The sequence below is a fragment of the Scomber japonicus genome, chromosome 6, assembly GCF_027409825.1.
Source record: "Scomber japonicus isolate fScoJap1 chromosome 6, fScoJap1.pri, whole genome shotgun sequence".
NCBI lineage: Eukaryota > Metazoa > Chordata > Actinopteri > Scombriformes > Scombridae > Scomber > Scomber japonicus.
This window is the reverse complement of record NC_070583.1, coordinates 27,010,239-27,027,425: the sequence shown is the minus strand read 5'-3', so window position 1 is coordinate 27,027,425 and position 17,187 is coordinate 27,010,239. Positions and strand designations below refer to the sequence as shown.

Genomic DNA, 17,187 nt, shown 5'->3' with positions numbered 1-17,187 from the left:
GTCTGCCACTTCGTGGATGAGTTGCTGTTCTTCCTAAATACTAAACACTTCTAGTTTTCAATAATACCACTTACAGTTGACAGTGGAATATTTAGCTGGCAAGAAATTTCACAAATTGGCTAATTGCAAAGAATAGAATAGAATAGACCTTTATTGTCATTGCAAAAATATACAACGAAAGTCTGTTTGCAGTCCAATGCAGCATTAAAAAATAGAATAAGATATGATATATACACATAACACTAATACACACACACACGAGCCAAGCACATCTCACTTATACCCATGGCCACATACACATTCATACCCATAGGACTTAAAATACGGTCTAAAATATAGTTCATTATTGCACTGGGTCTGGGGGTGGCAGTGTGTGTGTGTGTGTGTGTGTGTGTGTGTGTGTGTGTGTGTTTGTGTGTATGTGTGTGTATGTGTGTGTGTGTGTGTGTGTGTGTTTGTGTTTGTGTGTATGTGTGTGTATGTGTGTATGCATGTGTGTGTGTGTGTGTGTGTGTGTGTGTGTGTGTGTGTGTGTGTGTGTGCATTCTGTCCACAGTTCTGGGGAAGAAGCTGTTCTGTAGCCTCTTTGTGCATGTGATGGAGGTTCTCAGTCTGCCTGAGGGGAGGGCGGTGAAGAGGGGGTTTCCAGGATGTGAGGGGTCCTGCAGTGTCCCCAGGAAGAACAGTCTCTGCTGGGCTCTCTTGATGATGCAGGAGGTGTTCAGGCTCCAGGTCCTCAGTGATTCCTGTGCACTCACAGGAACTCGAGACCCTCTCCACTTCCTCACCGTTAATGCACAGACCATTGTGGTGTGTTTTTTGGTTTTTCCTGCAGTCTATCATGATTTATTTTGTTTTCTCTGTGTTGAGAATGATGTTGTTGTCCTTGTACCAGGTGGTCAGTGTCTGGACCTCCTCCATGTAGGCAATGTTGTTGGTTATAAGTCCCACTATGCTGTGTCATCTGATGGCATCTATAACAGTGCCACATTTGAATTCACTGATCTCCACAGAAGGACCTGTTCAGAGACCTAAAAATTTGACATCTACTGTTATTAAGTTAGTTTGTCCCTAACACAAACTGTGGAATTAATGTATCTGGACCTGAGGGAAGCAACAGCATAACATTACCTGTTAAAAACCAAACTTTGTTTTTTAACTTGCTTTTAACTATATTCTGTTCTCACGGCTGGACTGCATTAATACACATTTCTGTTCAATTTCTGAATTCTACATTAATGACAATGACGGAGGTAATGAGTCAAGGGCTATACATTCATGGGACAAGATGGTTTGGTTTTAATTACTTGTCCAGGCCCCAGTTAAAATGTCAGTTACAAAGCCCTCCAGTAGAGGGAGACATTTCTTTAGTTATGCCTCCTTAGACAAATCAAGACAAGTGCTGACAATGACAAACATTCAGACATGAGAATATCTAGCAGTGACGTGCGGTGAGATTCATGTCTGGTGAGGCACTGACTTCATCCAGAGACATTATAATAAGAGCCTTAGAAGGACTTTGCTTCATCGCAATCAGATTTACAAACATATGAACCCTACAGAGTAACTTATTCACCATTTGATTGGCAGCAGTTAACAGGTTATGTTTAAAATCTCATATCAGCTTTCTTTACACATACAAACTGTAGCACACAAAAAAACACATTTAATTTAAAAAACGTTATTATGGTCTTACCTTTACTTATTCTGCAGCTAATGAGTCGTAATAAGAATCACTGGGATCAGGAGCGCCCCCTGCCATGAGGCCGGAGAACTGCGTGCCTCACTTAGTGACTTTTTGCAGCCGTTTTATGCTGCGCAGCACATGAAACACGCTACAAACACTGTACATTATATCATCAGCTAAACTATGGAAATTTAGTTCATATAGTAAAAGTGTTTGAACATGTTAATAGCGACATACAGAGAGACAGCTGTACAGCTGTACTGTCTCACTGCATAGCATGCCAGCGCAGTAAGCCGAGTCATTGCGCAATCCATGGTGAGGCTCGTCTCGCTGCTGCCTCACTGCGCGTCTCTTTTCAGTGTTTGATCAGTAGCTACATGTGAAAATTCAGCGATTTTGAATTAAAAATAATCCGAAACTGGTAGAGTTAGATAGAAAATGACGTTATAGTGCAAATCACTGGACAAATATAACCATTTATTATTTTTTTCATTTTTAAGTCTTTTTCCATGATAACGTGCCTCACCTGCCTCCCCTGACCGCACGTCACTAGTGATGAAAGAAGTATGACACACAGCATAATGTACTTTAAATATGCATTATAAGGTACACCTGTGCAGTTTTATACAATCCAATACAACAGCTCTGCTTTAAATTCTACATTTATGAAGGGTATACATTTTCAGTTTTTGTTGACATTGTCAGGAAGTGGATAATACTATGTTATGTTTATTATTGAGGTCATAGTGGTGTACCAGGGTGCATTATATTGAATGGTGTTATGAGAGGGGCAAAATATTAGGAACACCAGTCAATATAATGCACCCCAGTACATCACCGCTTAGTAGGACCTCAGTAATAATCAACAAAGTAAAATGGTCACCTTTCTGACAACAAAAACTAAAAAATGTATAACTTCAAAAAAAGTAGAATTTATGGAAGAGCTATTGTCTTGGATTGAATTAGATTGCACAGGTGTACCTAATGAAGTGGCAGGTCATTGTATTTGACATCATTGGATTATTAATGCTGAAGCATCTGTGTGTAATCAGTATGTTACTGTTGCAGCTGTTGGAGGTGCAGCTAGTTTGAATAACTTTATACAGTTAGCTAGTTTAGTCCAGTGGACCCCAATCTATGGGTCGTGCAAAGGGTCACCAAATAAATCTGAGGGGTCGTGAGATGATTAATAGGAGAAAAAAGAAGGAAAAACAAAATAAATGATACACAAATGTGTATTGTTTTTACAGGGATTTGTTTGATCTAATCTTTGATTTCAGATGAAAGTATTGGATCATTTGAATGTTTATTTAACCTCTTAACGCACGCTGTTCCGTCCACGGGACAGGACGGATGTTAGGAGGTAGCCACACGTACTTCTGAATGTTTTAAACACCAACCCTTAAACATATATATTCATGTCGTACATTGTTGGAAAGCTTAGATTGTTCTGATTCATTCAAGACCACTCACGACTTATATGGTTGCTCACAGCCGTAATAGTATTAGCGATTAGCTCGGCTAGCCCCTGAGCTAAGTGAGAAAAGCTATAATGCTACATACCTTCAAAGTCTTCCCTTTATCCACAACGATCATCTTATGACTCAGGACTTTCTGTACAGCTCGCCAAGTATCCATTCTTGTGAAATATGAAATCCGTTTCCATAAAACCGAAATACTTTCCTCAATATGTTCATGTATTTAGTCCAACACGTAACGTAATAACACAAATAACAAACCATATACGGTCCGTTTACGTCATTTCCTGACCTGCACGTCAGATGTTTACTACCGTGCTTCTGATGACACCACACACAAGCCAATCGGTGTTTAGGATTAGGCAGTACATGTCTCCAAAGCCAATGAGGACATGTGACCGACGACAATGACGACATGGCTTTGATTGACAGCCGTTCCAGCCTATGGAAATATTCGGTGAAATGAAGTTGATAACCTTTTAGCCAATAGTCAGAGGTTTCCAACGGTGTTTGACACTGAACTATGACGTTTGGCTGTCCATAAACAAACTCGAAGCGTAATCGGCGTGCGCCCGGTGCGTAAAAGAGTTGAATCATATCATTACGCACTCGGCATTTTGGTATGTCACTACCATAGACATATATACATGTATATATGTCTATGGGCGACTCACATCGGGTAGTGACCATAGAGTCGCCTACCTGATGTGAGTCTGACATGCGCAGTAGCGTTCTCGATCGTCCGCCATCTTGGACGGATATCTACGGCAACACCGCTTGGACAAACTACTGCTACCATAGGTAAGACTGTGGTTTTTTGTGCGTTGCGTTTCTCGCGCATGCGCCATGACGCTACCTGACGTCAGTCTGCCGCGCATGCGCGTTGTGTTACCCGATGTTTTTTTTGGTTTTTTTTTGAAGTTTGAGGCTTTAATTTGGCTGCGCACAGGATGTACAGTCTTTCAAGTAAAGTTGACATCATGAGAAAAAACAAGATGCTCCAGTTTTTAAACATGCAAGTGGGCAGATGACATTTACTCAGTACATCTACCGACCCACTGTGCAAACCAACACAACTGAAGTGTCAAAGTATTTCTCAACTTGTAAATGTTTAAGCTACAATATTAAACAATACAATGAATTACATGTAGCTGATGCCCAACTAACGTATAAGATGCATGCTGTTTGCCTAATAGACACGCAGTTTAGATAAATAAAAGGGAATTCATTTATTTTCCAATCCAATAAAAATGTGCAGGTATAGTTAATGCAATTCACAAAACCAATCCTTTTAAAGATTAAACTACATATTCACTCTGTTGGACATCATGACCGTTATAGAAATAAGTTCAAATAAAAAAGTCAAACCATTGAATTCCCAGTTAAGCCACATTGGTATGACAACGAGAAAAGTATATAGTTACATTTTTATGTGAAAAAAAAGAAGAAAATCCTGCTGACCTTGTTCCATGTTACTGAAATAAAAATAAGATGTGGCCTCATAAGAAATCCCACAAAAAAAACCCATGATAACAATTACAGTAAGGCAGGAAATAACAGGAAAAAAAATAAAAAAATAAGAAGGGTTCAAGACCTCACCGCAGCCATGAGTGGTAAGAGTCAAGTCATTCCTGAGTTCAAGATAAAACCATCTTGAATTTTCAGCATTTCATGGAAAACTAATTTTTCCACTGGAACATGAAAAGAGTTAATTTCTTCCCCCCCCCCCCCGAAGGAGCCCCGGGTCAAAGCTGGTTGTGCGTCTCAGCGTGTGTTACGGAGTGTGGCAAGTTCGAAGGTCATTCTTTCCCCGAGTCCTCTGACAGTCCATATTTGTGTTGCAGCACATCAACCGTAGACGAAAGGGCACAGCCAGGTCTGATGATGCGATATTTGTTGTGTACTGATACTAGGTCGACCACTGTTGACCCAAGGCGGCTCTGGTCTCCGATAGGCCCACCGTCCACTACCACTGATACCTTGGGCCAAAGATCTTTAAACTCATTTACAGCCACAGTGCTACCGTGCGAGCTGATGTTAGCGCTGGTAAGTGCAAGAGGTTCCCCGCACATCTGGCAGAGACGCCTCATGAAGGCATGATCTGGGATACGGACGCCTACAAGTGAAGTAAAGGGGTTGAAATCTACGTTCAGTACTTCGGACCTTTCAAACACCAGAGTGACGGGACCAGGCAGCAGGTCACACAGCAGCTCCTTCTTCACCATCACCTTACAATACTTATAGATATCCTGAATTTCTCCCACACAGATGGCCAGCGGTTTATGCCCATTTCGCCCTTTGATGTTGTACGTCTTTCTGATGGCGTCAGAGTTCTGGGCCAGACATGCCAGACCGTAGATGGTGTCTGTGGGCACGGCAACAACATGGCCCTCCTTCAGAGCCTTCACGGTGCAACTCAGGATTTCAGCAGCATCTGTGTGGTCCTCTTCCCGCAGAGACGGTCCATTGGAGGCCGGCTGCACCAAACGCAGCACTTTGGTTTTGAGCTCTTTACACATTTCTGCTCCGTGGTAATTTGATAATGATAATCATGGTAATCATTTGAATTATAATAATAAAATAATGAAAATATTTTAACACAACATTTCCTATTTTCCAATATTTTTTTTCATATTAATCATAATTTTTATTTTTAATCTCTTCATGAAAAAACGTTTTAAAAAGTGTTACACATGGCTCATTACCGACAAAATATGTCTGTTTCTTTGCCAATATATTTTTTTTTCATATTAATCATAATTTTTATTTTAATCTCTTCACAAAAAATGTTTTAAAAAGTGTTACACATGGCTCATTAGTGACAAAATATGTCTGTTTCAAGAGGTTGTCATAAATCAATACATTTTGTAATCAACATTATTTTAATGAAAAACATGAATATATATTGCAAGACAGATAGAAGACACACAGACAGACACACACAGAGAGAGACAGACACACACACACACACACACACACACACAGAGACAGACACACACACACACAGAGAGACAGACACACAGAGAGAGAGAGACACACACATACACACACAGATAGACACAGACACACACAGAGACACACAGAGAGAGAGACAGACAGACACACACACAGAGACAGACACACACACAGAGACAGACACACACACAGAGGGAGACACACAATTGTAATTAAAGAATTGTTTTCTACACAGATGGCAGACTGTTCTACACTGGCCCAAACAAACTGTACATGCGGCTGGTGGTTATGTCTGAGGAGGAAAAGAGCGCTGCTCTCAAAGAGTGCCACAACCAGCAAGGCACAGGCAACCACAATGGTGTCAGAGGCACCAGAAACCGTTTGGTGGCAGGATACTACTGGCCCACCATCACGGATATTCAGCAAGTTTGTTGTTGCTGAACCGCTACAGTCAAAGTCAGCTGTGGAGATTTCCGCTGCAGTAACTGCCAAGTTTTACATGTTTGGCATGGTCAGCAAAATCATAACTGACCAGGGGAGGGAGTTTGTGAATGAGGTATGATAAATACAATATTAGATAAACCGTGATCATCTTCATAGCTGCAGATCATTCATGTATTGTTTTTCTATTCAGTCGATGCTTACAGACTTTGTTGTATTGCTCTTGTATACATATTTACAGCTCAACAAAGAGATCTTCACACTGCTAAACATGATGATGTGGTCCTGTTGGCTTCATCAGACCGTGACCTCCTTGGTTCGCAGCCAAGTGTGAAGCGGCCGGGATGGGAATCAGCACCTCCAAATCTGAGTCCATGGTCCTCAACCAGAAAAGGGTGGAGTGCACTCTCCGGGTCGGGGATGAGATCCTGCCCCAAGTGGAGGGGTCTTGTTCACGAGTGAGGGAAGGATGGAGCGTGAGATCGACAGGCAGATCGGTGCGGCGTCTGCAGTAATGCGGACTCTGCACAGATCCATCGTGGTGAAGAGAGAGCTGAGCCGAAAGGCAAAGCTCTCAATTTACCAGTCGATCTTTGTTCCTACCCTCACCTATGGTCATGAGCTTTGGGTCGTGACCGAAAGAACAAGATCGCAGGTACAAGCGGCTGAAATGAGCTTCCTCCGTAGGCTGGCTGGGCTCTCCCTTAGAGATAGGGTGAGAAGCTCAGTTATCCGGAGGGAGCTCGGAGTAGACCCGCTGCTCCTCTGTGTTGAGAGGAGCCAGATGAGGAGGCTCGGGCATCTAATCAGGATGCCTCCCGGACGTCCACCGGTAGGAGACCCTGAGGAAGACCCCGGACACGCTGGAGAGACTATGTCTCTCGGCTGGAACGACCTGGAAGCAAGGATGAGGACAATCACAGACCTCAATGAAAAGGTAGTGAGGCACAAAGCTCATGTATTGAAGTTGTTGTATTTTTGTGTTTCATGTTATTTACTTTATTTGTGGCTTTGGCCAATAGCTTCTTGCCAACATAGAAAAGGCCCAGGAGAAGCAAAAGAGCTGTTATGTAGCACGCAAAAGGAAGCGCTGCAAAACAGTAGAAATTAACACAGGTGATGACATTCTCCTTTTCAGGCATGGCCTGAAACATATGCATCAAGGCCCCTACAAAGTCCTTGATATGTCAGAAAATGGCGTGGCCACCATCCAAAAGAACACTGGGTCCTTGCAGAAGGTGAATATCAATCGCCTGAGGCCGTACTACAGACAGAAACGTAAGTGTTTTCAGTATACTGCTAAACTGTTGGTGTGGCCATTGTTCCATTCTCCACTCTTGGTAACAACCTGATTTGGTAGTTTGTACTTTGTCTATGGGATCAATGCCCAACTTCAATTTCTTGTCTTACTTCAGATTGACAGTCTAGAGGACTGTCTAGGAGAGAGTGATCAAATCTGAGCTGGACATCTATGGCAAACACAATAAAGCCAATTGTGTTTAAATGACACCTGTTCTCGGTAAGAAGCTGATTAGGTAGTTTGTACTTTGTCTGTGGGATCAATGCCTAACTTCAATTTCTTCAAAAAACTTCTACTACTTCCAACAAATAACAACTACCCAAGTGAGAATGATACAAGAATTAGCATTTGAACACAAAGCTTGAAGTAACATTTCACCTTGTATTCAGCAACCATTTTTCTAACATTTCTTTTCTTTCAACACTGACGGCATCAATGACAAGAGGTGCAGTTCCAGGGAAGGAAACTCTTGAGAGGAGAGTGCAGCATCCCAACACAAGACACTGAGGTAAAGTTAACTAGTATGAGGTAGAACTGCTGCTTAATTTGTTTTATTAACTGTAATATCTACTGAGTGTGTGGACACATGTTTAAAAGACAGTGCCATATAGTTTCAAGTTTACTATAATATCTGTTGTACTAATATCTTTATTTTTGTGCAATTTCAGGAAAAGATGAAGATGATCGGGAGACTGCACTGTTGACAATCATCCTTCTGCCTTAAGCACCTACATACCTGTATGCTCCAGATTCAGATTGCTTCAGTCTTTCTCTCTCTCTTTCTCTATCAACCCCAACCGGTCAAGGCAGATGGCCGCCCACCTAGAGCCTGGTTCTGCCTGAGGTTTCTTCCCGTTACGGAGTCGCCAAGTGCTTGCTCATGGGGGGAATGTTGGGTCTCTTTAAATTAAAGAGTACAGTCATAACTTATGTCCATCCATCCATCTTCTTCCGCTTATCCGGGGTCGGGTCGCGGGGGCAGCAGCCTAAGCAGGGAAGCCCAGACTTCCCTCTCCCCAGCCACTTCGTCCAGCTCTTCCCGGGGGATCCCGAGGCGTTCCCAGGCCAGCCGAGAGACAAAGTCTCTCCAGCGTGTCCTGGGTCTTCCCCGGGGTCTCCTACCGGTGGGACATGCCCTGAACGCCTCACCAGGGAGGCGTCCGGGAGGCATCCTGATTAGATGCCCGAACCACCTCATCTGGAACTTCTTATGTGATTACATAAAATTGTCTTTACTTGAATATATGCACAATTTTTCATATAGCTATGTACATACGTGTCTTTTGTTTCCTCCATTGTTTATATTAATTTTATAAAGCATGTGGTTAAAATTCAAGATTTAAATTCTTTGACAATACTGTTTAAGCTCTGTCTTTTGTTTTTCCATCTCTGACATCAATTTGATGGAAACACATTTTTGTATTTTTAGATTAAAATGTTTGGTTCATGTTCAAAATGGAATCCTTTGGTCCTTCAAAGTTATAAACTAAAAGTTAACAAACTTTCAGTACTGGCTTGAGCATTCATTCATTTGAAATGGTCTTGTAATAGTGTGTCAAACAGAGGCATGCATACCACAGTTTAAATATCTGTCTGCATCAAAACAACATCTGAGGAAGTCCATCAGGTGAGTGGAGGAGCTGTGACAGAACTAGAGAGGGTGGTACCTGTGTCTATAACAAAGTCTAAAAGAGTGCACATCACACATCAGATAAATCTTGGCCTCTTTTTCGTTAACAAAACTGCTCCAAAATCAAAGCTCTATGAATGTGAAATGGATGTAATGTAATGTTAAAAACTTCTGTTAGTTTATACCATTCTCAATTGAAAAAATATAAAATATATAATATGTTTATAGTACAATACATCTATATGTACATATATATAATAAAATAATATATAAATAAAAAGATAGATACATAAGATAGTGTGTATATATCTATATATAATTATATATTGTATATATATACTATGTTATCTATCTATTTTATATATGTATATAATAAAATAATAATACAATATAAATATATCAATAAAAATATAGATAGATAGATAAGATAGTGGATAGATAGATTATTATTACTATTACTTTGTATTATTTTATTTCCATGTCTGATTTCCAGATAGTTCCATGATATGTATACTTACTCTTAACCTCTGACAACTATTTATAAACAAACTATTTATATTCATTCATATTTATGTATTTATACTATTGATTTATTTTATTTATATTTATACATGTCTGATTTCCAGATATTTCCATGATATGTATAATTACTCTTAACCTCTGACAACTATTTACAACCAAACTATTTATATTTATTCATATTTATACATTCATACGATTGATTTATTTTATTTATATTTATATGTTTATACAACTGATTTATTTCGCGTATCGCGTTTTGAGTCTGGGGGCGTTTTTTCCAAGCGGAGTTGCCGTACATAACCGTCCAAGATGGCGGACGATCGAAAACGCTACTGCGCATGTCAGACTCACATCGGGTAGGCGACTCACATCGGGTAGTGACATGGTACACCGTAGGTTCTTCTTCGACTTGACATATGTCTTATAGCAAAATAAACAGATAGATAGATAGATAGTCAGTCAGATAGATAGATAGATAGATAGATAGATAGATAGATAGATATGGCCAAACAAAAACATATGGTTATATATAATAACATAATATAGAATAATAATAATAATAATAATAATAATAATAATAATAATATGGTGTCAGCTTTCATTAGAGACCAAAATTTTGATTGTAGGCAAAGGGGTTGTAAAGTTATAGGTGTTTGATTGTGGTTATACAGCTTTGGTAACCAAGTGTCCATTTGGAGTCTCCAAAAAGGACCTAAGGAAAATGCATGGACATACCTGTTGAAAAATAAATAATAATAAAAATTCATCTTTTGGTCTTTTGACTCCAAATGTGGACTGCATGAAGCCAAGACCTGTGGCTGTGGCCTCATTGTGTCTATATCCTGCTGAGAGGTCCCTGAATGTCTGTACACATGTCATTGTATAGGCAAACCTATGGGCGAGTGAACAACCCCATCATTGTAACCTCTGCCACTCTTTGTCAGTAAGTCACAGAATCACACGGACACTTTTACAAGAATCCTGAGAGTGTTTCCTTTCCAATGATACTAGACACATCTCTGAGTCTCAAACTATGTGGGATCTGTGCTGCTCACAACTTGGGCATGTTGTTTAGGTTAACAACATAGAAAATAGGGGCGTGTGTTAAAAGGTTAAATGAACCCATGAGAGAAGTTTAGAGGGGAAAACATTATTCAGTGGAACAACTGAAATTGATGACACATTGCTTTTTGTAAGACGGCAACAGGAAAGTCAGCAGTTCATCTGAAAAGTAACTGGTGCTGCAAAATAAATGTGGTGGAGCCTGTTCCTGTCGCCACACTTTCTGTCTTGTCTGTCTTCTTCTCTGACTCAACATAAGTCTGCGCTCTCTGGATACTACTCTGCTTGGCTCCCTTCAGCCCAAATTCTCACCCCAGACTCCCAACTACCAACCCAGCAATAAACTATGTTTCAGTCTATTCACTGCCTCTGGCTACAGTGCTCTGCACTTAAGATCATAGCTATAAGTACAGTACTTGAATAAATGTACTAAGTTACTTTCCACCAATGAAAATAAATGCACATTATCTGTGAGAGCTACTAAATCTAACAAGCCATTGATCCTCAGAGTTCATCTGGAAAGGATAATCTAGATTATCTGTGCTGATCACAGAGCCATTACCAAATATATTGAAACATGCATATTCCCCAGTGCTTGGAAGTTGGCCCATGAAACACCCTTACATAAAGGAAGAAATAGAGATGACCTAGACAATTACAGACCAATACCCAAATTATCCTGTCTTGCAAAAATGCTAGCGCTGTGGACAATAAGAAACATTGTACAGCCCTTTTTGTGGGTCTGTCCAAAGCATTTGACACATTGGTTCCATAGTTATTTATCTGACAGATTTCAATGTGTGAAGTCAGGGGGTGTCCAGTCTGATTACTTGCTGATAACAAAAAGGTTCCTCAAGGGTCAGTTCTGGGTACTGCCCTCTTCACCATTCACATAAATGACACAGTCTATTCATTAAACAGTTGTATATACCACCTTTATGCAGATGAAATGCTGATTCTGTCCAGCAAGCCACTGAGGACATGCAACTCTACTTTAATGCTCTACAAGAAGCTCTAAAAAGTCTTAAACTAGTGCTAAATACAGATCAATCTAAATGAATGATGTTATCCACAGCCAGAGATATAGATACAAGTAATTTGCATATCCACTACAAACAGAGGAAAACATTTTTTCTTTTTTCTTCCTGTTTTCATTTTTAACATGTTTGTAACTTGACATCATTGTAAATGAGGGCAACCTCAATGATTGTTCGTGTTTGATCAGGGAACAAATTCAGTAATTGGAAGCCTACATTAAAACATAGCTGTTATACTGGATTATCGAAGGCCTCTACTGATTCCTATCAGTCCGACCCGGCTATGACAAGACCACCGGTAACAGTCAGCTTTTCATTTACATCTCCTGTCAAGGATATCACAGAAAGAATTTCACCTATGCTATAAACATTTTTTCAACCCTGTTGTCATCACTGCATTGTTTGGCCGACCGTGTTGTTTATTCTCACATCCCCCTGACATGCCAGACCGGGAAAAAAAGCAAGATTAGACAATGCAAGCACAGGAAAAGGGTAAAAGGCAATCATCAATCATCAAACAGTAATTTTAGAAAAATGTTTATTTCCATAAAAAAATATCTCTCACAAAAGTGATGCTTTATCAGACAACAGAACATGAGTCATACTCTTCTCTACAGGGATTTTATATCAAGCTCAGGATCAGCATTGAGGCATTAAATCATTAAGATGAGTTCAATGACATAAACAATGATGAATAAATGTCCAAAACTCCCTGAAATGAAATGAATTCTAGACATTTTAATCTGAACTTAGACCTTTGAAGAAAGGAATATTGACAACATCTTAGTCTTTTGATGAAGAAAACTACACATTACTCTTGTGCTTAATTTCAATCAATCAATCAATCATTATTTATATAGCGCAAAATCACAACAAAAGTCATCCCAATGCACTTTACACATAGAGCAGGTCTAGACCTAATTGAATTGAATTTAAAGAGACCTAACATCATGGGAGGGATTATTTTGTACATTGTTCAATTTCTTTTCTTTTTTTTTCTTCTTTATGTATTTTTATACATCTCATTTGTGCATGGTGTGATTGATATACCCATACCCATCTCATGTCTGCACATTTGTTATAATGAGAAAAAGTTAATAAAAACATTCTCACATGGGCAAACAGGAAAAAAACGGCCTCCGAGTGGGTGGCCATCTGTCTCGACTAGATAGCATTGGGGTTTGGGGTGTGTGTGTGTGTGTGTGTGTGTGTGTGTGTGTGTGTGTGTGTGTGTGTGTGTGTGTGTGTGTGTGTGTGTGTGTGTAATATTTTAATTTAGCCAATCAGGCAGTGGTCTGTTATAAACTGCATTCTCTTCAGATGAACAGTTAACCTGTTCATGTTTTGCCATTAGTCCTATATTTGTGTTTCTGTGGCACACGGTTTCAACTTTTGCCTTATCACAAAGGCATTTTCCAATAGCACTAGGAACACAGGAGCGCCAGAGAATGCTGTGGCCCAAACTGGACACTGTTTGCACCTGCTGTGTATGCACAGGGTTGTCTTCACAATAACATATAGGTGGCTCAGAGTCAGAAAAACACAGTTTGAACAGTGGCTTGAGTTGCAGCGTGTAGTAGCAACTACTACTATACATTTTAGCCAATGCCCTCAGCATCCAGTTTAGTCCTTGTTTGATGATCAAAGAGATGGCGTTAAAGAGGGAATAAGTGCAGCACACTCCTAAGAGCATCAGAAGACAGTTAGCTACCTGGTATACTTGGGTGTCCTCATGGTGTTCTCTTTGCCCACTCACAAAGTCTCCGAAGCCCACTGTGCTGAAAGCCACAAAGCAGAAGTACAGAGACTCCAAATAAGTCCAGCCCTCCATGGTTGAATAGAGGGAGGCAGCCCCAAATGCAACCACCACCACAGCAACAAAAAGGACGAGTGTAACTTGGTATACAGATGGCTTCCACTCTTCATTTCTGTCACTTTCACTGCCTCTGCACTCCAGTCTGCCATGCCGGGTTCTCTTACTGTGGCACCACAATATCAGGAGACTAAGTAATGTTATGACTCTCTCCAGGAAGAGATTGAAGAAGAGAATGGTAGCAGAGCATCCCAGCAAGCCATAGAATACGAGCAAGACTTTGCCTGTCATGGTTGATGGGGCTGTCACTCCAAATCCTATGAGAAACACATTAGGTGAAAGGCCACATCTGTGATCACAGACATTGTCATAACATTACTGTCACTGCACAGAGAATTGCATGGTTTTATTGATAACAATGGCTTACAGTGTTTGACATATCAAAAAGTGAATGTAAAAAAGTTAAGTGTTATAAACTGAGCCTTCGTCCTGCACCTTGTTCATCACAAACTGCCTTTTTTGTGCTGTCACTGTTTCTAAAGGAGAAGAAGAAAATAAGGACATTTGTGTATTTGAATTGCATTAATTGTTAATGAAATGAACTAAACTAAATTAACATGTTCAGATTTTAAAGACATAGATTTTTTTTAGAAATGTAATTTTCAAAAACAGTAAAGTAAAAATGGGTTGCATTTGTGTTATGAAGCAATTAATGATAGAAGGCCCAATTTTCAATGTTTAGAAATTATCAAAAATATAAAGATAATAAAGATATGATTACAAGGAGACGCATTCACACAGTATTCCGCAATTACCTCTATGTACTAGGGTAGGTTATGACATACTGCCTTCCTGTTGTTTATTTGTTGCAAGTTAATGACCAGATGAAATCTCTATTTGGTGAGCACACTTCCAGGATAAGGAAATGTGCATTCGGAATGGTTCAAACACCCCAGCATCTATCATCTGTCTCCTTCAAAGAAGGCATTTTAGCTTTGACAACCTATAATTTCAGTTTCCCTCCTGCTTACTTTACTACTTAGGTTACTAATTTCCTCCATTGTTTGATTTCTTTGTTCCACCCTATCCTCTTACTTGACCTATGGAATTTGGGTCTAAATTTGAGTTTGTCAAGTACTTTGGTTTATGACGCAATGACTGCAGAAGTAATGACTTCCAAATTGGCTTAAGCTGAAATGCTAAGATCTATTCTTAGGGTAAGGTAAATCATCAAAAAAAGGTTACTACTGTATGCTTTGTTTCCCACACATCCCAAATAAATCAACCAAATATGTGTTCTCACAGTGTGTTGAAAAGCAGGAAGGAAAGTCATCAGACCAATGTGGAAATAGGCTACAAGTGTGGGAGCCATCATTTGTGACATAAAGTGTGAAACTTGAGATGTATAATTGCATCATGACATAATTGTAGTCAGTAAATACGGGAGTTGTCGTAAAAAGGAAATTGACCTGGCCTCAGGGCCATCAATACCTGTTTCCACAGTGACAGAGAGCGTCTAAAGATAGTGGAAAGAATAAGAAGGCTGTAAACTGATTCTCAGAGATGAAGTTGTTTACTTTTTATCTAAGAGACATGTTTGTCCTCCATAGGTTCAGCTGTGATATCAATTTTAATGGATTGCAGATAACTTTGAAACACCTCTACCCTACCATTCCCAAATCAGAATGGCTTCATATTTCCATCTAATTAGGTTTACATGATAAGTTAAATTGCATTTAATTGCTCCAAATTTGTGGCATTTTGGCATGGTATTGACTGTATTGATTGATCTTCAAGGGATCCTCTCTGTATCTGGACATGCTGAACAGTTTATTTAATCTGTGTCTTTACCATTTTGCATGACATCAAATGTTGGTAGCTGCTGTCAGAATAATACAAACTACTGTATTTATCAATGCACAAAGTACAGATCATTTTTTGAAATTTACAAAGAATCTGCCACACCAGTCACATAATGACATGTCATTAATTTAAATGAAAACTGATTTTTTTTTTAATTTTTAGCATTGAACATAATGGGTCTAAACGGAAAAAGTATTTTTGACATGCTGTTGTATTTTTGCTAATAAAATATTCCAGGTATACTGTTTTTCCTGACTCACCAATGGTGGACACAACAGTTCCCACAAAGTAGAAAGCTCCTGGGATGTCCCATAGGGCTCTGCTTTGTTCTGTCCGAATACCAGCAGTCCTGGCCTCCTCATAGTGGTGCAATAGAGATTTCAGGTCTTCACAACTAACATTATGCTCATGACTGAAGTCCATCAGCCTTTCTTCCCAGAGCCGGTGGGCATGTAGCTCTGCTGGTCTCTCCAAAGAAGAAAATATGGCAGCACCAGCCAACATGTAAAGAGCAATAAGCACACCGAGCAGGTAGAAACGAGCAGTTTCCGTGCTTGGGAACATAGATGAGCAGCAGCACAGAAAATCTTTCTTCAATGACATTTGGAAAGCTTCACAGACTCATTTTCTTTTTTGAAGAATACAATAAATGATATTTCTTCAGTGATTTGAATCCATCAGTCAGAGATACTGTGCTACATTTGTTAATCTAGTGTGTTCTTCTCTGTCTGTCATCGTCTAGTTTCTCTATCATATTAAATGCAAGTCTTGATTTAACACTACTTACAAAAGAACAGTTTCCCCATCCAACAGCGTGTTGGTTAAAGTTGCGTCTGAGTCTGCAGGCGGCTTTAACAGTGACTTTAATGATCTCTGTAGACTACTGCTTATCACTAGCTCAATAATCAATTTTTACTCTCCTTTTATGAGCCAAAAACATACACAAACATAGGCACTCCTACTCTTCCTCAATCATTTTTGGTTAACATGGATACACAGACATAAAACAGACAGTGTGTAAGTCTGTAAGTGTACACTGATCATGGGCTAGCTCGACTCCTCTTTATCCTTAGATCCTGTTATTTCTATTAGTGGTTTATGATTATTTATCATTACTGTATGGCACGATAGCTTTTATGCTTACAGGTCTACCCTCACTTTCCGTGTAATTTATATTATTATAATCTTTCTAAGTTAATTTTGTATGCAAACCTTCCAGGTAAACCGATATTTTAGCATCCAGTTTCTGTGTTTATGTGAACCGGAAATTGGAATAGGCCTTTATAACGGTTCATAAACACTCGCCAATAGATCAACCTTTTTGATTAAAGCTCCTGTCATGCCATGCTTAATTAATGAGTTAAAGTCAATTACATCGTTTCCGCTTGCTACCTTAACA

The 17,187-nt window shown here is 39.6% G+C and overlaps 2 protein-coding genes across 2 annotated transcripts; both read right to left on the bottom strand.

Moving 5' to 3' along the window:
* Window positions 1-4,914: 4,914 nt before the first annotated feature.
* LOC128360622 (threonylcarbamoyl-AMP synthase-like) lies at window positions 4,915-5,684 on the bottom strand. The gene has a single exon (XM_053321091.1). It carries the CDS (start codon window positions 5,682-5,684, stop codon window positions 4,965-4,967), a length of 720 nt encoding a protein of 239 aa, XP_053177066.1. The 3' UTR covers window positions 4,915-4,964.
* A 7,852-nt stretch (window positions 5,685-13,536) lies between these two features.
* Window positions 13,537-16,391, bottom strand: si:ch211-261a10.5 (potassium channel subfamily K member 13). The gene is made up of 3 exons (XM_053320243.1): window positions 16,049-16,391; window positions 13,708-14,242; window positions 13,537-13,615 (listed from the first exon to the last, which is right to left on the bottom strand). Exons 1-3 carry the CDS (start codon window positions 16,389-16,391, stop codon window positions 13,537-13,539), a joined length of 957 nt encoding a protein of 318 aa, XP_053176218.1.
* Between the last annotated feature and the right edge of the window lie 796 nt (window positions 16,392-17,187).